The sequence below is a fragment of the Streptopelia decaocto genome, assembly GCF_964273445.1.
Source record: "Streptopelia decaocto genome assembly, chromosome: 2".
In the NCBI taxonomy this organism is placed as follows: domain Eukaryota; kingdom Metazoa; phylum Chordata; class Aves; order Columbiformes; family Columbidae; genus Streptopelia; species Streptopelia decaocto.
The window spans coordinates 117,171,752-117,199,330 of record NC_138655.1 but is presented as its reverse complement, the minus strand read 5'-3'; the positions used below and the strand labels follow the sequence as shown (position 1 = coordinate 117,199,330).

General features: G+C 44.4%; 2 protein-coding genes across 9 annotated transcripts in view; one reads left to right on the top strand and one right to left on the bottom strand.

Moving 5' to 3' along the window:
- FYCO1 (FYVE and coiled-coil domain autophagy adaptor 1) overlaps positions 1-11,110 on the top strand; it is a 48,094-nt gene extending 36,984 nt beyond the window's left edge. For all 8 annotated transcript variants that reach the window (XM_082046152.1, XM_082046159.1, XM_082046154.1 and 5 more), the window contains exons 15-18: positions 3,051-3,146; positions 5,327-5,537; positions 6,667-6,776; positions 7,223-11,110. In XM_082046152.1, coding sequence (XP_081902278.1) covers positions 3,051-3,146; positions 5,327-5,537; positions 6,667-6,776; positions 7,223-7,298 — 493 coding nt within the window. In that variant the 3' untranslated portion in view covers positions 7,299-11,110. The remainder of the gene's footprint in view (positions 1-3,050; positions 3,147-5,326; positions 5,538-6,666; positions 6,777-7,222) is intronic.
- A 4,935-nt stretch (positions 11,111-16,045) lies between these two features.
- On the bottom strand, positions 16,046-17,293 carry CCR9 (C-C motif chemokine receptor 9; the record flags this gene model as incomplete). Its single annotated transcript, XM_082045169.1, has 1 exon — positions 16,046-17,293. A coding segment is annotated over one exon (1,248 nt), but the record flags the coding sequence as incomplete, so codon positions are not given.
- Positions 17,294-27,579: the final 10,286 nt, after the last annotated feature.

The window sequence follows — 27,579 nt, the reverse complement described above, 5'->3', positions numbered from 1 at the left end:
AGTTTATCTCAGGGAGAGGGCTGAGAGACTAGCTGTTACTCCTGGACAGGTCAGTCTGAAGAATGTGTAAATGTGTACTTGTGAAGCCCCCTGTGTGCAGAAACCCCACTGGCTGCAGAGACCTGCAGGCACTGGGACGGAGCAGCCTCTGCAGGGGAACAGGCTGGGCACTGAGGGCTGGGCAGCAGCTCCGCTGAAAGGACCTGCGGCCCCTGGTGTGAATAGTGGTGTAAACCCAAGCCAGAAACTGCCTCTGCTATATCAGTGCTGTAATTCTGCCTCAGTTTCCCTGCAATAGCCTCTAAATAACAGTGCAAGGAGAAAATGCACAGATATCTAAGGAAAAAAACAGCTCATTTTTGGGAGCAAATACCTCACAACTAGAAAAAAAATAGGGATACCCACAGAGCTAGCTGTAACCTTGCTGACATACAGACTGTGCAGTATTTAGGATCTGGGGCAGCAGCTTGCCAGTATTTGTACTGTTAATTGCAGTAATCATCTGTTTGCTGCCTCCTGCTGGGGAGGAGACTTGAAAGCTCCCTCGTAATCCCAAATTGCTTATTTCGAAACCTGTTGTCTGAACCTCTTGCAAATGCAGCGTTTAACTGATGAATGAAAGCTGTCTTCATATCAGAGCTTTTGCCAAACCTCTTCCATATCACAATACTAAAAAAAAAAAATCTCAAAATATTTTGGATTTTGTCACTTGGAGCACAGAAATATCCCTTTGTCATGATACACCAGAGGGTGCAAATTCATAAGCTGGGGACTGCAGGAATGTGCTTAATGCTGCCACCTAGTGTGAATAGGTCATGGAAGAATAAATTCTCATGTCAGGGGGACAAGAGTTCCAGTTAAATCATGAAACTGTGTTTCTTATATTTTCTGCATAGGCTACCAGACCTCAGTTTAGACCATTGGACTCAATGGGATATCATAAAGACAAGGAAGATTTGCTTTGTGATTGTCATGCACTTGAGTGTAAGAGATAAAGTAGGAGACTTAGCATTCCCTTAGCCTATAGTGAAAGTTGCAGTGAATTTGTTGGTTAGAGCAGCCATGTGGCAAGATAACCACCTAACCATGTGCTAAGTTGCAGCAGCAAAAATATGGAAAATCACGTGTTAGAGGAGAACATGGAAAATGTGTTGATCCTGGGATTTAATTTACATTTCAGGGTCCCAAGAGAAAGGTGAAATTAATGGATTAAATAAAGAACTCTAATAGCACTGCATAATATAATAAGTCGTGGAGCTGGACACTTCTGGGAAGCTTGTGGCCTTGTGGTTCTTTTGGTCTGTGTGAGTTCAAGGCAATGAAATTAAAGCTGCTGGGAAGGGAGAGTTTATCAGATCACAGCATGAGGTCTGTTGCTGTTGCCACCGTGCAAGCAAAACATATATATAGGTTTGTAAGATATAGTTTAGTTTTCTAGGTGTTGGGGTTTTTTTTTTTCAGAATCAGTTTTCTTATCTAGTTGTGTAAAGATAGTTGACGATGAAATTGTTTGTATCACTTGCTAAATATTTACATAGGTATATTAACCTTTACGGACGAAGATGTAGTATGTCATTCCTACATTTCGGTCGGCAGATAGTGTTTGGTTATAGCTCAGGTTTTGGTATTTAGTCACAGGTTTGAGTCTTCCCTACAGGTCACAGCTGTGTCCTTAGGGTATTAACAGTAGTGGTATGACTCTGAAGATGTCAAAAGTTACCTAAGGGACCTCAGAAATAAGAGAATTCCACAGATCACAGTGCTTTCTGAGTTCAGAAAACATGTAGACAGTAGATGCAGCTTATTTTTCAGTCATAACAGTAAATTCTTCCTATTTCCAACCAAAAGTGTCACTCCTCTAAACTCGAACATGGTTGCAGATGCTGACACAGTATATTCAGATGCTGCTGATGACCAGCAGAAGGTGCTGGTACCTGGAACTGTTTTCTCCTGCCCTTCTATTCAGCAGTGCTGCTTGTAGAGCAAGGTCCTGTAGTATTTGAAAGAAAATGCTGAACTGTGCATTGGTTTTGAGAATTACAGAATGTGCAGCAATTATGCCCTTGCTACACTATTACACTTGGTGTTTCAGAAGGACATATAAGTGATATTATATTTTATTAGATTCCACTGGTTTGTGGAAGGAACCCACCGGTTGGTTCTCTGTATATAAGAATCCTTGGCATTTTTTTCTGGGAATGGCAGCCTAATTGTCTCAGTTATCAACCTGCTGAGATGCAGAGAAGCAAAGTATCAGTTAGAGGTGCTCTAACTTACTTGAAAACTGTCAGCATTTGTTTACTGACCCTCAAACTCATTCTTCTCTCTGTGTCTCAGCCCTGTAATTCATAGCTGGTGCTACTCCAGTGTTTGCCCCAAGCATGCACCCTTTTTGAGGTAAGGAGTGGATGACAGGTGTGTCCCATCTACTTCCTCTGCTCTCCTGGACACATCGTGGTGGGGAGGAGGCATCCTGCTTTGTCACCCTGTAACAGCTTCTTCAGCATATTTGTGTTTGAATCATCCAGTTATTTCTTGTATGGAAAGAAGATACATGGTAGTGATTCTACAACAATAAAATATGTTTTGTGTACCATTGTCAGAGTAAGGAACTGGATAATGCGTTTGTAAAACACCTCACAGATGAAATCCAGGGCAAATATCATATCCTTGGGTGAGCTTTGTTCAAGGGACAAGTCCAGGCTGTTGTGTTTGTGTCTGCCCTCTTTCAAGATTTCCACCGCCACCTGGTGGCATCTCAATACAGAATTTATCTTAAGACTGCTGGATAGATGTTCTGGACATATGTATTCCTCTTAGCTCATGAAACCAGGACAGGGACATTTTTACATTTGTATACCATGGTTAGCTGAACATGGCTGCAGTTTTACCCAGTTTTGTCACTAGAATATGCAAAATAAGAATTCTAGAATTTGGTATCATGACTTATCAAAATGTTTCTGTTTCAGGAAGGCATCAGCATGCAGATGCTGTTTGACCACATACTGCTCAGAGAATCATGGCTTTCCTTTTTTTTTTCCTTGTCCTAGAAACAGCACATGTAATTCTTCAACCTTTGATGAATCGGAAGAGTGGCAAGTTGCTCAAGATGCTGAGATATCCTTGTTGAAGTCAGGAGAAATCATGTAAGCAGAACCGTTTCAGTACTACCAGGCTGAAAGAGCAAAGGCTGAGCTCAGATACCAGCCATGTGAGCACAAGTCTTGCAGACTCCTGGAAGAGCTGATATCTTGTGTCTCACAGTAGAGTTTGGTCTGAGGGGGAGCAGAGAGGATAGCTCAACTGTGCAGAGCAGCAGAAACGAGCCAGGTCCTCTCTCTTCAGTCCTGCAAAACTTTAGCGCAAGTGGGAAATAAGAAGGAAGGATTTGGGTCCACATCACATTAGAAAACCTTCCTTCCTATTCTTATTGCAGGAGGTGCTGTGAACAGGAGGTGGGGTTAGAGAGAAGGCTGTGTAGTGGTAGTATTCTCTGGAAGAAACAGCAAGGGAAGGTCAGAGAGTGCTGTGCTCGTCAAGACCTTTGTCACAGGGAGGGAATTCATGGCCTTTTGGAGCATGTCTCTGTTATTTATTGGTGAACTCATAGAAATTGCCTTGCCTGCTCTGGTTGATATATGCCATAGCATCAAATGTTCAGTTGAGCCTCTGCTCAACCTCTGTGAACTGTGTGTACGCAATTCTCTGTGTGTATCCTTCTCTGAAATTAATAGTTACATGCAGTAGCCATACAGCATGTCACATGCACAGCCAAGAAGGGAATCTAACGTATGAAAATGCCTGTGACTTGGAGAAATTCCTCTTTGCTCACTCTCCCCTTAAGCCTAGCTTTGATATTTTTGCTTAGTTATGAGGAAGGTTTTAAACTTTTGACTACAGGGAGATAAATTAGTCCATGTTTCAGCCCTGCTGCTGCTCTTCAGAGAACCAGGTAAATGAAGCCATAACTAAAATCACAGCTAGGCTGTAGGGCAAAACCAACAGTGATTGTTAGTTTATTAAAATCAAAAATCACCTGAGACACCTCAGCAGTTGCTGCAGCTAAGAGGGCAAAGTAACAAGGTAAGCAAAACTTAATATAAAGCTTACTCTCGGACCAGAGTACCATAGTTATAATAATAAATCAGCTGTGATCCCTAACCACTGTGTAGTCATGGCTGGAAATTGAACTTGCCCTTTACTCTAGAACATCAAATCATCGTGGTGACTGTGTGATATCTTCTGGTAAATGTGTTGTTTTTTGATAGCTGCTGACAAACAAATCACAGTACTGTGATTTAATGTGAGCTTGTTGATTTGAAAACAATTTATTTCACCTAAGGAGTGATATGATGAATTGTAGTTAGGGTAATGTAGGTGAGATCCACAGCTCTTAGAAATTACAGGTTTCCCCTGAAGAAAGCAAACAGCATTCTCCTTCCCCTGTTTAAGGGCTACACTGTTTGCAATCTGAAATAGATATCAGAATGAGGTAACATAACACAATGCTTCAGAACACAGGATCATCTAGGTGCTAAGAACTTCCTTTTTAATTGGAAGTTCTTTAAGTCAGCTTTTATGCAGCTTTCTTGGGTAAAACAGACCAGGCTGTAGCAGCATTAGGTGCTTCAGAGGATCTAGATAGAGCTGTTGTTCACATTGCATCCATCTGTCCCCTCTGTACCCCTGATCCCTATTTCCTATACAAATGATATCAAGAGAAGTGAATAAATTGGATAACTATTTTTGTTTAAATTTTTGTTTAAAAAGAACAGCAGAGGGCAGTAGACTCTTTTTTTTTAATCATAGTAACTCTAAAAAGCTTTATTCAAGCACTAGATTTTTCTATTCAAATAAAATAAATAAGTGAACAATATGCACATCTGCCAGAGCAGTGAAAGCACTTGATATCTGTCATCTTTTCTGTGGTTTTTGCCTTCATCCAAGGCTGAATTTTCCTGAATCTTGTGGGCCTGTCCTCAAGTTGCTGTGGAGTCTGCCTCAAATACCCTGTTTCCCTGAAAACAGGACAGGGTCTTATATTAATTTTTGCTCCAAAAGATTTTACTTTTTTACTACATTTATAGTTACCTGGACACTATTTAAATTGACTTTTTATGTACTGTAACTAGGGCTTATTTTTGCAGTAGGGCTTGTATTTCAAGCATCCTCAAAAATCCTGAAAAATCATGCTAGGGCTTATTTTTGGAGGAGGTCTTATTTTCAGGGAAACATGGTAGATGGAAATTAAAAAGCTATGATTATTGTTTCTGTCTGAGTAATCAGATTGGATCTCTTAAAGTTATTGTGTTTTTCTCCCTCAAAGGATCAAATTACCCCTTACAGTGGAAGAGATCTTAAATTTTGGGGAAAGCAACAGGGAGCTGTTCATTAAATCCAGCACCTACAGTATCATTCCCATCACCGTTACAGAGATGGGCCTAACAATTAGCTGGATCTTTTCATCAGACCCTAAAAGCATATCCTTCAGCGTTGTCTACCAAGAATCAGAAGACACACCACTGGATCAGTGCAAAGTAAGATCTTTGTTTCCTTACTGCCTTAGAGATTGTAGTACATCCTTAATGTTGCCTGCAAAAGTTGAATTGAAAAGCGCTGTAGCTTCTATTGGTCGCATCTGAGAGCCTTCAAAATTCTTATTTTTTCCCTCTTTGATATTACTTAATTTGTAAGGTACTTAGGGCTGATCTTGACAGGCTCTTAAGCAGAAGCCACAAGGAGACAAATAAATTGACAAGGTTACCTGCATTTCTTACAGTGAGGCATATATTTAAGTGTTTTGATGGTGTACAAAATTGCTTTGCCAGTGCCCAAGGTACCAGCTTTTATATGCACTGTCCATATTTAATGAGGATTAGGGAGTAAGTGAATCTAAGTTACTCAGCTAATTGCAGAATTCTAATGAAGACAAGGCAGCTGTTGGCTTAACCCATTGTGGCAGGGGGAACTTTAAGGCTGTGATTTCACTGGAGGAGTAAGACATTTATATGACATGCGTTAATTCACTCTGCAGTTACTAGCTCCTTGTAAAATCTTTTTCTTAATCTGAAAACTGAATGAAGAGTGAATGTTGTTTCCATCTTGATATATCTAGTTGATATAACTTTGGGTTTTTTAGGGTTGTCCTTGATCTACATCTGCTGCTGTTCTGACAACTGTCTCTGCGAGGGTTTTACAGCAAGATAGACGGTTACACACACTTTTGCTGTGAGCTTAGATAAACAAGATTTGCTGAGATATTTTATAATACAGGCAGTATAAAAGTTTATATTAAAATACATATTTAGCTAAATCCCGCTCTTGTATATATTTGTATAGATTTAATGTAGCTCTGCTGATGTTAGTAAACTTGCTTAGATTAACATTAAAAAGATCAGGATTTGATTCTATCTCTAAAACAGATTTGTAGCTGTAGCTTAGTGATGTAAAGAGTTTATCAAAGGAAAACTGTGAGATTTTAGTTTATCAAAGTGAGATTTTAGTTTGGGTGAATTTTTAATGCTAATCTGTGAAAACAAATAGTTTTGCAGGCACATATGCACTTTGGGAGCTTCAAGATAGCTCCAGTCTAAATATTTTTCTGATGGTAAATGTCAATTTATGGGGCAAATACTAAGCTTCATTTTGATTTGTACTGAATTCCAGGTTCTTATTCCTATGACCCGCTGCAACTCTCATAAGGAAACTATCAGAGGACAGGTGAAAGTCAGAAACCCTGGAATATACACACTGATATTTGACAATACGTTCTCCAGGTAGGTCCTAGCTGAGTGTAAAAGGTGAAATAAGCTTGGTTTTACAGGCTGTGGAACTGATCAGAGGTACCATTATTCTGTCATTCAGAAGTAAGTATGAGAAATTGGTCCCAGGTTGCCAAAAGATCTTCTGTCTGAGTTTTGGTTCTTGTTCCTGTTTGGGATTTTTCTCGCCCCATAGCAGAATTCCTCTCTTCTATCTCAGCCTCTGGGAAGTTAAACAGAAGTAAACGAGCCATTTGTGACTCTTTCCAAGAGAGCTTAGTCAGGATTGTCATCTTATTAAAAACAGACCTGACAGCCCTTGCAGGGGCATACTTCTTTTTAACAACAGTCAGTTTTTTTGCCCAAGTATAAACTGAAAGACTAAATACGCTTGTAAGGTTTCCTGTCTAGTTGACTTCAGCTCACATGGTCATCTTGCTCTCTTTTTTTTCCCTTCACAGGTTTATCTCAAAAAGAGTGTTTTATCACTTGGCTGTCGAGCGACCTGTCATTTATGATGGAAGCGATCTTCCATAGCCTTGACTATACTGTGTTATTTTTAATTACATTTTAAGAAATGCTATTATTTATGTACATGTAAGCACTATGATTACCACTGTGTTTGAAGACTTTGAAACTATGCAATAGTTATAATGCACTTAGAGAACATGTATACACTAAAAACCAGAAGCCTTTTTAGGAACACTAATGGTTCTGTACTGTGTACAGGTTGCTGACAAGCCATGTCGTTTGATTTAACAGGTCAGTAATAACCAAATCTTTTTCAGTGGGGAGATAAATAACTGTGGGGGTGTCTAAATGCAAACTGAAGTTCTCTACTGAAAACTGAATTACTTTTCTTCCAAAAATATCCTTCAAAAGGAAATTTAAAGAATAATGCATATTTTTGTTGACCTGTTCACTGCGGAGTAAACATAACCATTTCTGTTCTGCTCTACTGCTCTTACAGTCAGAACAACAACTATGCAATATTTCAATCTTTACAGGTGTATATTGTAATCCATCTAGAATTTTTTATCTTTTCCAAGTTTTATAAACAGCAAACATAGGGGTTTTTTACATTTTGGGCTAAGATTTGGTAAGTCTTAAGTGGCTTTTACACATGCTTCAGTGCTGAGTACCCATTACAAAACAATACAACACGAAGCAGCTAGTCTTTTCACTTTAGCTCACTGTACTCCGTAACCTGGTCCACTGAAATCAGCTCTTGTGGTGAGTACCAGTGGAAGGATCAGGAGTATCTTTTGCAGAATAAAGTCCTACTCACTGCATGATATGAGGAAGAGGAGAATTCCTTTTTCCTGCTTTAGCACCTTAAGTCATCAGCGTTGGCAGGAGAGCACCATTTCTGAGGTCAGCAGCATCTCTCTCGCTAGACCGTGCTGAAGGTAGCGGTAATGTTGGAATCTGTTTCAAAACGTCCATCCAAAACCAAATGTATATGCAGCCCTGGTGAGCTCTCCACCCAGTGTCAGTGTATTCTCTCCCTTTCCTAACCCTTGGAGTTGCCCCAGCCAGCTGCTAACTTTCCATCTGGGATTTAGGGATGGAGCTGCCTTTTAAGGGAAGACTGGGTTCTCGCTTATACAAAATTTCCATGCAAACTGTCTGCTTTTTTTATAGAATTTCAACTTTTCATTAACATATCCGAAAGCAGATTTTTGTGTTTAAAAATCCTGTCTTCTGATGGAAAGGCAAAACATTTGGCAGGGCAAAAAGAGAAAAGCTCTTTCTCCCAATCAGCCCTCCCCATCATTTAGGTGTGTCTGATTTCTTACGTTGTTGTTCTCCCAAGAAACCTGGAAGGCGTTAGTGCAGCAGTTGGTAGGAAACTAGCACGGCCTGCTAGGAACCATGTAGACTCTTGGTGGCAGCTCTAGCTGGTATACAGGGGTCATGGAGGGAGATGGAAGATAAAACATGAGGGGAAAGAAGAAAAAAGGGCAAACACAAGCTCAAGCAAATTATTTGGGGAGGGGAAAGGGGCAAACTTGTAAAAAAAAAAGGGCAGGGAATTGGAGGGATCAGCTCAACTGGGGAAGGAAGTCAAGAGAGTCCAGCTGGTGTCTATATGTTGCTGGTTTGATCCATTACCCATAAGGGATCTCCCTACACCAAAAGGCTGGTTGTTTGAAAGATGGAGATCAAAAGACGAGTGTTGGACATTTACTTAGTTACAGCTGAGGTAGAGGGAAATTTCTGATTTTATGAAAGAAAAGAATACTGCAGATAAAGCTAAAGGTTGCTAATCATTAATTCCAGTTGATAACACTATGTAAATACAGTGATCTTGAAAAAAATGGTGAAAGAATGACTATCTTTCATGGAGCACCTAGATTTTAGGTGTCTGGCTCACCAGTAGCTTTCCCTTCCCCTCAGACACCTCCTCCCCATCCTGGCGGTGCCCTCCCCAGCCCTGGCCAGGCAGAGGGTGGGTGGGAGGTGCGAGCTGGTTGCTGCCCCTCCCAAGGGAACAGGCTGCAATGGTTAAACCCTTACCTGGCTGTGGGCAGGAAAATGAGATGGACAAGAGACTCAAGCCGGCAATAAACTGGCAAGAAACGGCACACTGATCAGTTCACGATTTATGGCGTATTTCAGTATTGAAGCTATGTTTTATATTTAATTAGGCAAAAAAAAGATTATTTATTGCTGAAAAATAGAGTACGGTGTACCATATGCTATGCAATTTTATTGAGCTGTTGTTGAAGTCTGCTGCAGTTTTCCTTTAAGCTTTTAGGTGTGGGTTTTTTTTTTTTAAAAAAAAAAGCATTTTGCTGGTTTATAATACTAATCTTACTAGGATGCTTGCTTAAAATGCCAAATGTAAGGTAAAGGGACACTGTCAAGTGTCTTAGGCCAAAATATGACAACTCTGCTCAGAAGTATTTGAAATATCTCCATTCAAAATTATTTGACAGACTTGCCTCTGGATTTCTTCTTTGCATCCCAGTTCTTAGCATTTTTTCATCCTGTGGCAAATATTTTTAAGCCACTGTGGCAAATATTTTTAAGCCACTGTTTATGTAACTCTTGAAGTAATTGGCTCCATCTAGTAAGCCAGATGTTTCCCTGCAAGTCTTCCATGTAGACAGTCCTGAGTCTGGCTGAAGCATATGTTTGGGAGGAGGGGAATAAAAGCACTGGATTGTTTCTACTGTGGCATTTGAGTCTTTATGGTATCTTTTCTTCAGGTTTTCTTGCCCCATGAGAGTAGTTTTATGGCTTTTTTGCTCTCTGAAAGAGGACTAAGAGTGGGAGCCAGAATCTGTAGTTTAAAGATTAAAAGTAAAAGTTTGCTTCTAACCAAGGAGAGTATTTAAGAAGAGGAGGAGACGTTTCAAAAGATGAACTAGTCAAACTGGTAAGGTTCGAAAAGTGGACAGGAGTCCAACAGTTCAAAGCAGCTGTTCAAGAACAAGAATCTTATCACGTCAACTAGAAGAGGGTGTCCTTTCCACCTCGGAGGCTGTGCAGTGAAGATAGTAAAGAACCTGACATTAGTACCGACTTTTTGTTTAAATGTCCCAGATGGTTTATTCCTGAAGCCATGGAAACATGATAAGGGACTTAACACATGTGTAGGTTTGTGCAAGAGATGACTTCATTCAAGCACCTTATACCTCTGTTGATGAAGCACTTGTTTATGTGAGCTGTGCCAGGGACGCTGATAAATCTGTTTATTTGCAGATGCTCAGGTGATTTGTTGAATTGAGCCTTTTATAATCCACAGGAATGCAATTAAGAGAACAGAATTATTTAAAATTGATAATTAAATTCATTGAAGGGGATGTCACACTTGTGGGACAGAGTATACATTGTGGTCAGCAAAAGCAGTTGTTTTCCCTGGGTGCTGAAACAATGGAGGGTAGTATTCTTTACTATGCAGAGGTCTATGCAAAGGAAAGAATGTAGTTGCTTTAATAAGATGACAGTGTTCCTTTACTCAGCGTTACTTAATATTGCTTTATGAGAAATCACAGAGATGTATTGCACGAGAGTGTACCACGTTACAACATAGCAAAGCTGCAAAGGACTGACTTTGCTCCTTTTTTAAAAAATTGAAATTGCACTATAGCTTTAATTATGCTCCATCACTGAGATTGTAACTTTTTCAGAAGCATCTTTTGGTCTTAACTGCCAAAGAATTGCAAACCCCATTCACACGAAACTTCATGCTCCAGATGGAGGAAAAAGAGATTTATGTATGCCAGCGTCAGTACAGTTATAGAGATGTAGACGGTTGTGTACTGGAATGTTTCCTGATGCTTTTTTTTTCCTTTCTTAACCTCAGGAATTAAAAAAATAAAATTATATATTGTTGAGAATGTGTGTCCCTTTTCTGCCTTGTAGAGATAGCTTTTTCTGGAAGATAAATCAGATGTTTTTATTATCTACTTCTAAGCAGAAAAAAAATTTACAAAATAAGGAAGATAGAAAATAGTTTGTCATGCTGGTGGAGAAAGGCCATGTCTGCACAGTACAACAGAGCAACAGCTGTGGTCCGGGATCCTTAAATAAGCACTAAGCGAGGCAGCATCCGGGACAGAGGAAATATCAGCGTGTCCTGGTGGTACGGAGCAGCGGGGCCTCCCCCAGCAAGGGCAGAGAAACACCTTCCACCGCCTTTGCGTCCCCTTCTAGCTAAAAACAAAGCTGCCCCAAGGTCAGCAATTGCACTCACTGTCATCATAGAATCATAGAATGGTTTGGGATGGAAGAGACCGTCAAAGCTCATCTAGTCCAACCCCTTTGCCATGAGCAGGGACATCTTCAACTAGGTCAGGTTGCTCAGAGCCCCATCCAGCCTGGCCTTGAATGTCTCCAGGGATGGAGCATCTACCACCTTTCTGGGCAACCTGGGCCAGTGTTTCACCACCCTCACGGTAAAAAATTTCTTCCTTATGTCAAGCCTGAGTCTCCCGTCATCCATCATACCAGCAAGCATTGTCCTTCAGCTTAGGGTTCCCATCTGGTGTTCCCCAGGTCTGGGCCGGGTCTACACACCTGGGTTACGTTGCGTAACTGAGTTGCAGACGCTCTTCACACGTCACCTCTGAGTTTGCATCTACAGTCCCAGCCCCAGGGCATGTGGTAAACATGTAGGCTGGTCTGAACTACTGGGGCCAACTGAATGTGGGCAAGAGGACAACAGGCCCCATCATAACCAGTCATTGCTTCTTCTACACCTTATTTCTGTTTCCTCTTGGGAGTTTCCTGCTGAGGTGGAGGCTGTGGCGCTTCCCGTCCCCTCTCCACCCAGAGAGGCTTCTTGCTGGGACAGAGTCTCCATTGAAGCCTGGCCTACGCTACAGGGGACCTGCAATACATATGTAAGTGACCATACCTTGCTGTACAACAACGCTGCAGGGGAGGCTGTAGATGTTAAAAGCCTTGGTGTACATGTTTAGCCATGCTGTACAATATCTCCTCCCTTCTTTGGTGCTAGGAACAAGGCTCTCCCAGACCTAGCACTGCCTTACTTAGGGTCTTAACCCACCTGTTCCTTGCCCCAAGAATTGTCCTTGGTGCACCCAGTACAACATTCTGCTGTGCAGACCACATAAAGCTGTCAGAGAAGAGCAGTATCCTCTCCGTTAGCCTTTGAGATGGCACAGGGATGCTCTGAAATAGAAGGTTTCAAAACATAAATGACCCAGGAGGCCTGGAAAAAACAGCACCTGGCACTGCTGGGACTACAGCATCTGGTCAGTTAAAGGATGGATAATTGATCCAGATCATACTTGGCAGGTTTGCACAGACCGAACTCAGACTGATGGTTCTGATTTTAGGCTGCTTTATCTCCCTGGACTTCAGTGATGCTTGCAGCACCCATCACCCTTCTCTCACACCTTTCTGTCATTTTCCTGCTCTCTGGAAGAGGCGCTTCTATAAACCATGTCTGTGTTTCAGGCAGGAGCAGGCACCAGTGAGGCGGGTTTGTCTGCAGGGAGTGAAAGTTTCTCATTCACTCAGCCAGCTTCCTCTCTTTGTACCACAAGCGGGCTGGTACCATGCTACGTGACTGCCTGCACCTCAGTCGCAGATACCTCCAAGCTGTTTACTGTAGGGAACTGACAGCAACCCAAATCTACTGCCGTGGCCATCCGCACTACGGCATGGCACCCAGCTCTTGCATAGTTTGGGGGTGCTACGCCAGCAGGCAGGTCAGGCCTGGTTCCCACCTTGATTAAATCCGGGGTTCTGGCACCCTTCTGGCTCTGAGAACTCTGAAATGGGGACTAGGATTCAAAACGAAAGGTTTCAGGGTGACAGTGCAACACTTAGGGCAGAGACAAGCCAAGATGCTCCTTCAAAGAAAAAGGACAGCAGAGGAGACCGCAAGCGAAAACTGGGAACATCTGGGAAAAAGTGGCCTTAAAGAGAGGAGAAAAGATCTATGGAAGATCTCAGATCTCTCCCAAGGCTTCTAACAACTTCTCGGTGACCATCCTGCTGGATCTGTGGGTAAGATCCTTCTCTGGAGACATTCAAAATGCACCTAGGCACATTCCTGTGTAGCCTCATCTAGGTGTTCCTGCTCTGGCAGGGGGATTGGACTGGATGATCTTTTGAGGTCCCTTCCAATCCCTGACATTCTGTGATTCTGTGAAGATGCAGGCAGCATCCCATGTGAGGGATGAGGGGGCTGTGGGGCAGGGCAGTACCCCTCCTCTTTGGGGAACCTCCCCTTCCAGAAGAGAGCATCAGATAAAGGTTGGGGACATCCTAGGGAGGCATGAGAAGGATTTTGGTGGGATAAATTCAGCTAAAACCTTGGGGCAGATGGACAGAAGAGCCCTGGGAAGGCCTGGCCACAAGGAGATGTGCTGTTGGAGGACAGAGATCCCTGACAGATGGAGAAGGGGACAATGGCAGGAGACACCTCCATGACCAAGTGGCCAGCAGCAAGGGACCCTGCCAGGGATGAGGCTGCAGCCAGAGGGTCCTTAGGAAGGCAGCTCCCTCAGGAGTTTGGGTGAGTACCAGCAGCCTGGGAAGCTACCAGCAGCTGCTGGACCACAGGCAGTCCTAGCAGGACAGACCCCATGAGGGAAAATATTCTCTGGGGGAGGGCTCGTTCCCCGCTGCCCCCGGCAAAGCATCGGGGAGCATCCTGACTCAGAGCGGGACGTGCCTGACCTGGGGATGACCCTGCTGCCCCAAACTGCTGAAAGTTCATCACCGTTTCACCTCCCTCAACAGTTTCACTTGTCAACCAAGCATGAAAATTTCCCACCACATTTCACAGAGCACAGGAGCTTTACCTTCATCGAGAAGGCGCCGAAATTCAAGTTCCTGGGGCTGTGCAGTGGAGAGGAGCTCGAGGCCACCAGGCAGGATCACAGGTTGGCAGCAGCTAAGGTTTGCACACTTGTTTGTTTGCATGGCTCAAGGGCTTTTTTGGGGCTGGGAGGACCCCTGGGTAGGAGGACCCTCGCCCCCATCCTTAGGAAGGGGTGGTGGGGCTCAGCTGCTGTGGAGAAGCAGCGTTCTTCCTCCTCCCACACCCTGAGAAGCCTGTCCTCCCCCCAAAACTGCACCCCACCCTTTGCCTCGGGAGCCGAAAGTCGCTCGGGTGCCTGCGGGGTCCTCAGCTGCAGCTTCCGCACCCCAGGGCTTAAACACGTGTAGTAAACCCTGTTAGTAAGGTTTTCTTCTGGCATTTCTTGGGAGGGGTAAATCCTGTCATTGGAAACAGATTATGCATGAGGATCCAAACCTGGGAAGGACGTGTATGTGGCAGTGCCTTTATTTAACAGAATTTCAGCTTCCATTCGCATTGAGCTCAACAAAATTTGCAACACCCTGCCAAACCCTTCTTACACATGTAGTAAAAAATACATACATTTTTCACCATTTTTTTTCCAAATGAAAAAGTAAAAAAAAAAAATCAAAAATCTGAATAAATGTATATGAAACTAGAACCCCATCTGCTCAGACATACGTTATTAGCGAAAAAAGTAGAGCCAAACCTTGCACAGAAAGCTCGTGTTTATCGACACGCCTTAATGATTAATGCGCAACAAAACCACTTTCTTCCTGCAAAAAATATTTACCAGGTTAGATGTGATTATTTAAAAGGAAGCCCCCCGAGCACACAACTTGCCATTGAAGACAGGGAGGTGCAGGCTGCGGTTGGGTGACACCGTGTCCCCGGGAGGGGACGAGTGAGGGGAACGGCCACGCAGTGCCCTGTGGCTCTGGGCCCCATTACGGCACCAACACCGGCACACTGAAAGGCCTCTACAACTTGAGGGGTTCATTACAGCACGCCGCTTTTGGGAATCGTTACCTCCACCAACCTGAAGTCTTAACCCAAATGTCATTAATGATAGGTTTGATGCTTAATTACTCTCTGTCTTACTGGCCCCAGGCTAAATATATTTTCTCACCGTTAGCAAAGATATCAACACACAACCAGGGGCCTGTTGAACCATGGGTTTTGTTTTTGCAGTCTGTTTTACGATGGCTGCGCACCATGGTATGGCAAATATCTGCAGGACAAACAAGTCAGCATCTCTGACGCACATAAATTTTTATTGTGAGATGCAACTTGTTGATGCAGAGACCACAAAAAACACCAGTAGCAAAATAAGAGTTGAAGCAAATAACTTACACCAAATTTCACCTTGCATCACACAGCTAAAAGAGAGGAGAAGGATCAATCTAATTCTGTAATGATCATTTTGTGAACAAGAAAGATTTGCTTTCCTTTTCAACATGAACCACCCGTGCAGCAAAACAGACAGCAGCATTTGTCTGCCGCAATAAACCAGTGTAGGAGCTGAACAGTTGTCCTTTACAGCAGAGATGGTGTGAGTGGGGGTCCTGAGCCCGGCAACCTCTGTAGGAGACCACAGCTGGTCAGCAAATGAAGGCTGAACACCCTCCTGCTGCTTCCTATGCACAAAACAGCAGTTCAACTTGCTTTATCCTCCTCTGTTGCTGTCGTAGCTGGGCTCATCTCCTCCCTGTGAGGTTTGTTGTTTCGCATTGTGGTCTGAGCTGCAGATGGGATGGGTGTTTACAGCTGTCGCAAAAATAGCTTTTATCATCTGTCAGTTCTGCTTACAACACGTATGGGTCCATTTTGCTGCCCTGTGCCAAAGGTTTCCCTTTCAGCCAGCAACTGATGGTTGGGTCTTTCACAGTGATGATGGGGTGCATGAGGAATGTCCAGCCCTCCCCACTCCTCTGGGACAGTCTTTGGGTTTCCAGATAGTTCGGTGCTCCTCTGGAGCAGATCGAGGGGGACTAAGTTACAAGAGGTCTTGGCAAGGAGGGGGCATAATGAAGGAGGCCAGGTGGGTGCTGAGGGTCAGGGAGCTCCTCACCCGCCGGCTGCCCAGCATGGCGAAGGACCAGTTTGAGCTGTGGTCCTGGCTGTCGCAGGCAGAGGAGAACTGCTCTTGTCCCCAGCTCCGGCAGCAGCCACCACTTTGCATCATCCTGCCCAGCGCCCTCCTGAACCGCTCCCCAGCAAAGACATAGAGGAAGGGGTTGAGGCAGCTGTGGAGGAAGGCGATGCTCTGGGTGACCTGCAGCCCGATGTCCAGCTGGTCCGCAGCCTGGCAGCTGTATGCCACCTTGGTGTAGGTTCTGATGGCTTTGACCAGCAAAACAATATTGTACGGGAACTGAGAGAGAAGGAAAGCGGTGATGATCATGATGATGATCTTCAGAGACTTCTGCTTTTGAGATCTTTTGGCTTGCAGGAGGGTCTTGATGATAAGAGCATAACAAATAATCATGACAAAGAGGGGGAGGAAGAATCCGATTGTGACTTTCAAAGCCAGGACAGTAACTCTGAAAAACACGCTGACATTTGGCGGGTAGGTAATTTTGCAAACTGTTACATCACCCACCTGCATGCTTTGGCTGTACATGATTTCTGGGATGCACAGGCTCACAGATGTCAGCCAAACAGCCAGGCACATGAGTTTGCTGCGCAGGAGCCGCCTTCGCTTAGAAGCTTTAGCTTTCGTCGCCTGGACAACAGTGATGTACCTGTCAAAGCTGATGCAGGTTAGAAACAGGCTGCAGCTGTAGAAGTTGATCTTATACATGCTGTTGACAACTTTGCACATGAAATTCTTGAAGATCCAGCCATCTGAGGCAGCCTTGGCCCAGAAAGGGAGGGTGAAGAGGAGGAGCAGGTCTGCAATGGCCAGGTGCAGCAGGTACCAATCCATCATGCTCCTCCTGAAGCAGTATTTGCAATAGACGAGCACGACCAAGGCATTTCCCACCGTGCCCACAGAGAAGATGACCCAGAAAAACACCGGCAGGAAAGCTTGAGCAAACTGTCTGACCTGCCTCCTGTCGCACATGAAGTCTGTGTCGTTCACCAGGTTTCCATACAGGGACAGCACCATGCTGTCATTCCTGTAGGAATCCAGGCTGGTCTCGCCAGGCTGGGTGACCTGCAATGGGACAGCAGGTAAATTTACATTGAGAAGTGGCTCACGAAAGCATAAACTTGCCCATCTCCACCCGATGCAGTTGAAAATCCCCAGTATATTCCATTTTATATGGGTGAAACACAGCAGATTTCAGACTGCCTGAAATGTGTCCACATGCAGAAGTGTGTGGCACAGCAAAGACTTATAGAAATGATCCATTGAGTAACAAACTCCTCACAAAACAGCAGCTCACAGCCTCCTGACAACTTCAGATATTAAATGGCAGGCGGTGAGAGTGCTGTTTCTGTCAGATCACTCGAAACACTGTTGGTTGGCAGCTTTAAATGCATAACAAAGTGCAAAATTCTCAGCTTGGAAAGAGGTAAGGAAGAAGGTTTTGTGTTAGTGATGCAGTGGGATGGCACTGTTGGCTCAAGAGAGGCAGAAAACTGATGAAAGCAAAGTGAGGGGAGAGGAAAAATGGAGATTATACAGCAGGATAGCTGGATACTCACTGCACTTGCAAAAGCCATCTTCGGCCAGATCTTTGCTTTGACTTGAAGGAGGCACTGTAACCTGGAGAGGAAAGATGGGGGCAAAACAACCAATTTGGAACAGCTTTGAAGCAGAATTGTGACTCTTTTCATTCTTCTTCTTTTAATAAAAGTCTCAGCCCTTTGAAATTAGTCTGGCAGGGAGACAAACCACACAGAAATTGATGTTGCTGATTTGAATTATTTAGTTGTTTCCATTTTACAAATTTACATTTAGCCTACATTATGTCTTCGGCTACTCTATAGCATTGTGCCGATTCAGTCCTTTGATGTACTAGAGTCATTGCAATCTCATTTTTAATAAGATGTAGAGTCCCCCATGCGCACATTAAAAAAGAAAGTAATCCGAAAGCGCCATGTCTTCCAAAAGAGTTGTGAGAATAAATGAAATGTGTCTCTTAAATAGTCTAGCAACTGACAAAGAAAAGTACCTGCCCTTAGTAGTCGTTTGCAGTGTTAAAATATTTGCATCTTCTGCAGCGACTGTTAACCTCTGCCTGAAATAATTTTTTCTCATCTGTGAGTTTAAGTGCAATGCTCATTGCTGTTGGCTTGCAAAGCAGATCATAATGCCCTGGTAAACAAGAAAAAACTTATTTTTCTAGCTGCAGATTGCTTTTCAAGCCAGTCTACCATCACAAATGTAGCTGAGCCTGGTGGGCTCGACGTGTGCCACGCACTCCTAAGCCTTCAGCACGTTCTGCACAGCCCGCCTGTGCTAGTGCCTGGGGATGGAGCCCAGGGACAACGCGACGTGGGTCCTATCGGCATCACCAGCTGGCACAGACCTTTCTTCTGGACATCGGCGCCTCCAAAAGCAGCTCACGCAACCGAGAGGCCACCTCACAGAGCCAAACCTCTCACTGCATGTTACTAAAAGCTCCTTTCCCGGTATTATTTGGGACACGCACTGATGCAGTGTGCAGTTTGCCTCCCCAGCCCACGGCAGCTGAGGTAGCAAGTTTGCCAGCAAAAGCCAGTTTACAGTAAGCGGCTACTTCTAGGGATGGCGAGTGTGTTTGCAGCCGTGTCTCCGTGTTTGTGGCACCTTCGGTCTGAGCTGCTTTTATCCCTTCACATGCTCTCGGTGCCAAAGCAAATGCTTGCAACAAATATTTGCAGGGTTTTGGAATCTGGTAAAAAAAATGTAATGCAGTCATTTCCACCGCTTTAGAAATTGTGTTCAGAAAGCACAGACTAGGAGCTTCTCCTTCCTTCTTTTGGTCTTTATGAAGCAACTTTAATGCATTATTTAAGAGCAACGCTGGCAACATGAGATCTTTGCAAAAAAAAAAAAAAAAAAAAAAAAAAAAGAATATCAGTCTAGGCACAGAGTATTTACTTAAAAACAGACTGAAGAAATTAAAATAATTATAAGTACGTGCTCTTAGTCCTAAAATTTTCTATCGAGACACAGAACTACAGGCAGAATTATCCTGTTCACCAGAATTTCAAGTACAGGTATAAATTTAGTCCCTGGCTTTTAACAATGCCACCTGTACCCTGTGCATACTGGTTGAATTTTGCCTCATGATGGGGTTTTGCTTTGTCGTTTTTGCTGCTCTTGCTAAGAGTTATGTGAATAATAACACTAACATGGGGTTAGATACAATGAACTTTCAGATGTTCTAGCAAGCACCTGATTTTTTCTACAGTGAACCTCACAGCACACTAAAATCAAGAAGCAACAGACTGTGCCTTGAGATGAGGAAAGGCTGCTTATCAGTCAATATTAATTTGATCCCTTTTTGCTTATTTTTGGGGGTAAAAAAATACTGTTTCAAGAATGGCTGCACTGACATTCTCCCCAGCTATGCAGCAATTTCAGACCTGCCGTGACCCTCCACTTCAGAAACTCCTCAGCCAGTCAAAATCTCAAACCAGCAAAGCGTTGTCCCCATCACTACAGAGCAAAATTCAGCTGTCAGGGCTGAGACCTGCCATGTACAACTCAAAGGTGACTGTGACCAGTGGCAGGCAGGCAGTGAGCTACTGATTTCTCCCTGGTACCCTTTTCCAAAACATCACTGCAGCATCTGCTGAAGGATGCAGAGCTGTGCATCCCCAAGGGGCTTTTTAATGTCCTTTTCTTTTAGCCATCAGACCTACCTTAAATTGCAATAGAAAATATCATTTTAAGCAGGTGAGTTCAATGGCAAATGAGCTTTTTTTTTTTTAAGTCAATTTGTAATTCAGTTTCCTTTCCACAGAGGCTGCACACTGGAAAGACAGAGATTAATAGGGGACTCACCAGGACAGTCGCTGCAAGGGGATCAGCCCGACCGTCACACCCAGCAGTTGCACCACCACACCTGTTGTTTGCTTTTTGTACCCCTGGTTCAGCTTTGGGCTTTTTGTAGGCTAAGTTGGGTGTGTGCTCCCTGGACCCCAGCCTAATTAGACCTGTCACAAGCTCTTTTCTCTGTGGTTTGTATGGTTTAGGTGGCTCGAAAACAGATGGCAATCTTCTCTTTTTTCTTTGTTGTTTTTTTTTTTTTCCTGGTAAGCTCTTTCGATAGCAAAGGGAAGACCACTCATACCATCATTTTTCTGCTCACGTGTATTATCTAGCACAGTGCAAATCATAGGCTGCTCCCAGTGTTGCCATGTCGTGCTGGAAAACACTCTTAGTGGGGAAAAAAAAACCCTCAAGAAGAACTGGGTACCTCTGGGGAGCCACCACTGTCCCCTGGGAAGGCCGAGACAGGAGTGAGGAGCCAGGTCTAGTCCTGCCCGCACCAAGCTGGCTCACAGGCACAGCTCCCCATGGTTGCATCAAGCAAGGGCCTCGACTGCACCAACACAGCACCAGGTGCTTTGCAAGCCACAGCAAAATGTAGCACAATGAAAGTACACCCCCTTCAAGAGGAAAGGCTGAGCTATTCCTCCCACAGAAATCAGGGAGAATCAGGGCAGGACCGCAGGTAGTCACATAAAGTCCCTGCTGGTGGCACATCTTATGTGACAACCATCCAGAAGAGTGGGTGTCGTGGTTGAGACGGACAAACGACATGGACCAAGTTCCTTCAAGATTGAAGTAATAGGGTGCCATTTATTGCTACAAGTGCATTTTTATACAATTCTACCAGTTCATGTGTCTTTTCATTATTGGTTACAAGTTACAGCACTAACATCTCATTGGTTAATTTTGCTATCATCCATGTTATTCTTCTATCCCCTTCTCTCTCATGGGTACATCTCTCCTCTCTCACGGGTACAACTCCATACCTCCGGATACTCCTTTACTCCCATCCTTCTCAAGGGTAAATCTTAATATCTTCAAGGCTGATCTCTACTCCCATATTTTCTATCAAGGATTCCACAGACCCGCTGCAGTTTCCCACAAGTGGGGCAGGAAAGATTTTGAAGAGGAAGGCAGTGAAAAACAGTCAATAAATATATGAACTTGAACATCTTATGTCTTCTTCCTGGCAAGCTGGCATGCAAATTACAGTGATTTAAATTCCCCTCTTTGCAGGAAGTCAGGCCACCATGGGGTTTTGCTTAAATATTGGATGGTGTTCAACTGTGACCAATGCTTGTTTGAATCACTCTTCAAGAAAATTTCCAAATCGCAGTTCAGGTTCAGTTCCAGTTATGGAGAAAACAATGGTTCTGAATACATTTTGGGGAGGGCTCAGCTGTCACTTGGCACCACGCTCCACTGTCAGCACCGCGGCATCCCCTTCCAAGGGGATGCAAAATCCCCACTAAGTTGTCTGCACATCTTTAATAATTAGTTGTCATCCTGCAACTCTTCCTGAAACAGGTTTAGGTTTGTATGTGATGATACCTCTGGTTGGCATGTGGTCTCTCTCACCTCCTAGATGTCCAGGTAGGAAAACAGGTGGGGGAGCAGGTCTCAACTAAACCCCAGGGCACCTGCTATGGAAAGCATAGGTGTGAAAGCATAGGCATAGCCTCTGGGCTCAGGCACGAGGTTCTGTGGGCTGGCAAATGGCTGCCTGACAGCTCAGACATGGTAATCCCTAATTCAAGCACTTGGTGTAATGCAAGGTGGTGCCGTGTTGGAAGAGCTTCATTAACTGCAGAAGAGTAAAGACATGCCCATGGGCAGATCCTCTGCTGCAAAGGGTCTTCACATCCTTTGGTCTCACCGTGAACCTGTGCCCTCACGTTCTGGATTTAAGTGACTCTAATTAGACTTAGCTTAATTGTCCCCAGAAATAAAGTAATAACCTACCCAGTCTACTCAGCCAGTTCCACTGTCCTAAAAGTCCCCAGGCAGATGAATCTCCAAAACCAGAACATGGGCGGCTGCTCATCCTGTTTGTTATTTTTCTATCACATGCCATTTATTGAGTGTTATTGATAACAATGACATTTTTGCCCCCAGCAGTGGGAACAGAAGCAGGAGAACAGTGTGAACCTTACAAATCCTCTTACCAAATTGCTGCCAAACTGATTCCCGATTTACATTCTCACTTAGTGATGTCCAGAGTTTACTAATTCCTAACCAAAATTGAGATAGTGTGGTCAGTTCTTGCAATACTATCATGCATTAGGACATAACTTGTGGTTTCTCTCCAGTTCGTATCATTACAAAACTAAGCATCTCTGTTTTCCTTACAAATGTGTTGCTTCCATGCTCACCAAAAGAACTTGCAAGTGTAACACTTTAATTTTTTTTAAGTGAGTGGGAAAATGAAAACCAACTGCATTTCTTATATGTCTTATTTTTAACTTCAGGGTGATGATTTTTTAAGCTCCTCCTTTAGTGCATTCACTAATGACAGATATGTACTCACCTTGATGTGCTGATCAGGTGCTGGAAAAAATTTGCAGAAATAGAACAAACCTTGGGGTTACACCCTCTGCTGTGTCTGACTGCAAAGTTTCCTTTTTTTCACAATGAAAACTGCCCTGTGCTTGCACTAGATCTGACTTTCAATATACCTATTTTCCCCTCCCCAGGCAAAAGGAGGACATTAACCCACTTCCCTCTGAGCAGGCTGGTTTAGAGCTTCAACAACCCCTCAGCTGGTCTGTTTAGGAGACACCACAGCCACGATTCACCACCCTCTATGAGGAGGATATTTGCACTTGCTGACATTAGTGCCTCTCAAAAGCAAGCAAATCACTTTCTCTAGGAACTTTCTATAGATCAAAACACTTGAGGTGAGTCCTGAGAACATAAGACGCAAAGCAAGACAAAGCACCTGGGTTAATCCTGACGAGCAAGAGTTGCTCTCCACTGAGTAGTCTCTTCTGTCTTCTAGCAAAGAAAAACCCTACATAATATCAGCCTCATCCTAGACACTGGCAAACACTTTGCCAACCAAAAGCATGCTTCTGTAGATCCTTTCAGCATTTCTTCTTCCACCAATAATGCAACTTCCGTCAGGTAACTCGCTTATGCAGACTATGCACAGGGTTGCCTGGGGCTTTCCATACTGAGCAAACAAAAGGACATTCCTATTTCCATTTCCAGCAGCTGTACAGACTCATGACAATGATCAAAATGTTCACAAGTTAAATTGTCAATTTTGGGATGTGAAAGACCTGCCTGGTTTAGATTTTTGTGGGGTTTTTGAGGGTGTATCGTATTTTCATAACACCCCCCCCGCCCCCCCCCGCCTCAACTGACCCAGTTGTGGGTGGAAATGAATCTGTGAATCTGATCCTAGATGTAACACACTGGATCTCCAGAAAACAAGGTACTGCCAACCAGAAGTCACAGGACTGAGTCCCTCACTGCTGTCACACAAGGTCACCACGGCAGACACGAGGTTTGATGCTCCTGTGGGGAGCCGGGCTGCCTTGGTTGCAAAGCCCTGTCTGTCTGTCTGTCTGTCACTCTCTCTGACTTGGTATTTTGAGAAAGACTTATTTGACCTTTTTAATGATGCTGATATCTGTGGATTACTAAACACTTATTTTAGGTGGACTAGATCTTCCTTTGGGGGTAGAATGTGGTTTTCTAGATGGGATGCACTGCACTGTCATTTTCTCTAATTCTGAAAGAAGTACTTAGCCATGTACTTCATGTACTTGAAATAATGTATTTAGACTTCGCCATTTTAAACTGTATCAGACCATCCTAGGTAAACATATGTTTTAATAATTTTATTTATCAAAATGTTTTGCAGGGCCAAAGCTGATTTCTAGTAAGCAGGATTATGTGTTTCATTCAGCGAATTAAGTTGGTATGCATGATATTATCAGTGCTTTTGCAGAAGAGATGGGTAGTGTGGTAATGGTAAATCACACTTGTGATAGCAGAAACTGTGATTTCACATGGGTAGCCAGCAGCAACCAGCAACTCAGCTGAGTCAGTTTAAAGGATCACAGATGTGTCATTTGTGAAATGTTCTCTAATTTAACTGTATCTGCTAAAAATCTGTTCTTACTTTGAAATCTTTAGCAATCATATTAGAAAAAAACTTGTAGATTGTCTCTGTGCCTCACTGTGTTAAATTGAAGTCAGGAGGAGTGGGAAGAAAGTACACCACAAATATACTAATGTGGATTCTTTTCTCAGAATTCTTGTTGAATATTTCCCTCCTAACTGTTTTGACTTTTCAGTAAGTTTATACATTTTGGAATTTCAGCTGCCTAGTGGATGAAGGGAAGGCAGTAGTTGTAGTTTTTCTGGACTTTAGTAAAGCTTTTGAAACTGTCCCTCACAGCACACTTCTGGACAAGTTGTCCAGCTGTGAGATGAGCAGATACGCAGTGTGCTGGGTGAAGAGCTGGGTGAGTGGCAGGGCTCAAAATGTTGCAGTGGATGGTGCTACATCTGGCTAGAGACAAGGCACCAGGGATGTTCCTCAGGACTCAGTCCTAGGGCCAGGTCTGTCCAATATTTTTATCAATAATCTGGATGCAGGAATTTAATGCACCATTAGCAAATTTTCTGATAATACCATCCTTGGAGGTGCTGATGACTATCCTGAGGGACAAGGAGCCTTGCAGAACGATCTAGATAGATTGGAGCATTAGGCAATGATCAATGGCATAAAATCTAACAAGTCCACATGCCGGATTCTGCACCTAGGATAAAGTAATGCCAAGCACAAGTATAAATGGGGAGAGGATTGGCTGGAGTGCAGCCCTGCAGAAAGGAGCCTTGGGGCGCTGGTTGACAGGAGGCTCAACTAGAGTCATCAGTGTGTGCCCTGTCAGCCAAGAGTGCAAATCCCATCCTGGGGTACATCAAACAGAGCAGAACCAGCCGCTCAAAGGAGGTGATTATCCTGCTGTATTCAGAGTTGGTGTGGCCTCACCTTGAGTGCTGTGTGCAGTTCTGGGCCCCACGATTTGACAAGGGTGTTGAAGTATTCAAACGTGTCCAGAGAGCAACAAAGCTGGTGAACGACCAGAAGGCATGTCCTCTGAGGAGTGGCTGAGGAATCTGGATTTCTCTAGTTTGGAGAGAAGGAAGCTGATGAGCAACCTCATTGCCCTCTAAAAGTTCCTGAGGAGGGAAGCGTATAGGGAAGTGCTGATCTCTTGTCCCTGGTATCCGGTGACAGGACATGTGTGAATGGTGCAAACCTGGGTCAGAGGAAGTTCAGACTTGACCCTCTACTGAGAGTGTGGTCAAATACTGGAACAGACTTCTGAACGATAGGATGAGGGGCAACGGGCACAGCATAGGAGGTCCCATCTGGATATGAGGAAAAACTTCTTTACTGTGAGGAACAGGCTGCCCAGAGAGGTTGTGGAGTCTCCTTCTCTGGAGACATTCAAAGCCCGCCTGGACACCTTCCTGTGTGATCTGCTCTGGGTGCACCTGCTTTAGCAGGTGGGTTGGGCTAGATGATCTCCAGAGGTCCCTTTCAAGCCCAACCATTCTGTGATTCTGTGACAGCTGATTGATGCCCCAAGCCTCAGCATTCAAGAGGCATTTGGACAATGCACTTACTACCATGTTTTAACTTTAGATCAGCCTGTAATTGGTCATGCAGTGGGACTAGATGGTCATTATAGGTCCCTTACAGCTGAACTATACCTCACTTCCCTTCTTTCCTTTCTCCTCCTTTCCCTAGCAGGGGGAAGCTGCAAAGCCCCCCCACCACAGCCCCACCCGGCACCCTTTGCAGGAAGCCTTTGAGGTGCTGGCCCCAAGTCAGTCCCGGTGCCCAGGAGTTCCAGGGGGCTGTCCCTGCCCTTGGTGGCCACGTGCTGGGCACAGCTGCTGGCTGTCCCTGATGCCTTCTCTGCCATTTGGCTCTCCAGGACAAACCTCCTGCTCTTCTCTCCAGTCATGGCAGAAGCCAGCCCTGCAACCAATAGAAGAACCCTGGTAGCTGTCCCCTCGCTGCACCAGAGCTGATGTCCATGAGGTCCCTCAGCGAGCAGGACCAGAGTCACAAAGCCTTTTCTGAGGAGATAACAGGATGGTTTAAACCACTGCAGCATGGAGAAAATCCCAAGTATAACCAGAGCCATAGGCTGGGCTGCCCAGTGCCCATAGAGCGCCATGGCAATAAGACTCGCTTTGAAAAACAAGCGAGCGGAGGTGGCACTGGTGTGCTGGAAAGGTCAGTCATGTTCAGACCTAGAACATTTGGATCCGTTCCCAAAGCACAGCCAGGCAAATGATGACTCTTCCCAAATGAGCAAAAATAGTCCATTGCTGCTATTGCAGTCATGTTTCCTTTTCCTGCCCAAACCAAGATCCACAGTTGGCCATCTGTACAGGGGATGCAAAATGCACTTCAGCCGCAGGGTAAACCTTCCACACCTCATGTGGGACTTGCGCCTTTCTCAGAGTTCTTTGCCTACCTCATTTTGTGGCAAGAGGTTCAGAACTTAAGGAAAGCCTTTAAGAGATACTCTTTTGAGTACTGAAAGAGTAAGGAAGCTACTGTCATTTTGGACATTTGTGTCAAAACTCATCCACACATGGGATAGTGTGTGGTGTGTGACATGGATTTTTTTTTTCTCCTTGTTCTCCTTTTTAGTAATGCCTGAGATCTTTGCTTTGGAAAAAACATACCTAAACAAAAGAATCTGGGAACAAAAGTCCTGATCAGAGAGAAGGTCCATCTGGCCCAATACTCAGTCTCCGATGCTGCCAGCCATCCATGTCTACAGGGTCTTGGGGGTGCTCAAAGGCCTCAGTGGCTGCAACCGGCCTCCCTTGGGACCATCTCCGGCAGGGGCCCAGGGGACGTGTCTCAGCTCAGCCTGGGACCTCTGGTGCCTGCCTGAGCCATGTTGTAGGTGTGTGTGCCTGTCTCTGCCCCATCTCCTGGACAGGCCTGGCCCCTGCTCTGCAGACAGCGGCTTCCTGGATGGAGTCCTCAGGCCTGGGGCAGAGCTCATCATGCTCCAGGCACAACTACTGAGCACAACCATGCTGTGCTGTGCTGTGCTGCTCTATTCTGTACACTCACAATGAGTCCAATAAAGATGTGACTGTTCAACTGAAATGCCAGAGAGGTTTTAGATCCAAAAAATATTTCAGGCACACATACACAAAGGATACAACTGGAAACAGATTTTTTTTTTTTTAATTTATATTTATCTTATTAAAATTACAAATGTTAATAGAAGAAGGAGAAGGAGGAGAGCTGGCTCCTGCTGCAAACTTGCCCTGTGAGAAAGAACCCGAGAAAGCCAGGGCACGAGTGGTGCCTTGGAGGGCAAGAGCAGTGGGCATGAACTGAGCCAAAAGGGCCCAGAGGAGCTCTGACAGGTGGTCATGCTCAATGCTGCAGAGGAAGGCAAAAAAACCCCGGGGACGAGGGCCAATCTGCCCCGGGGGAAAATTCCTTCCTGACCCCAACACTGGCGATCGGCTCTTCCCTGAGCATTTGAGCAAGACCTGGCTCCTCAGCACACAGGCTGGTCATGCCTCCCAGGAGA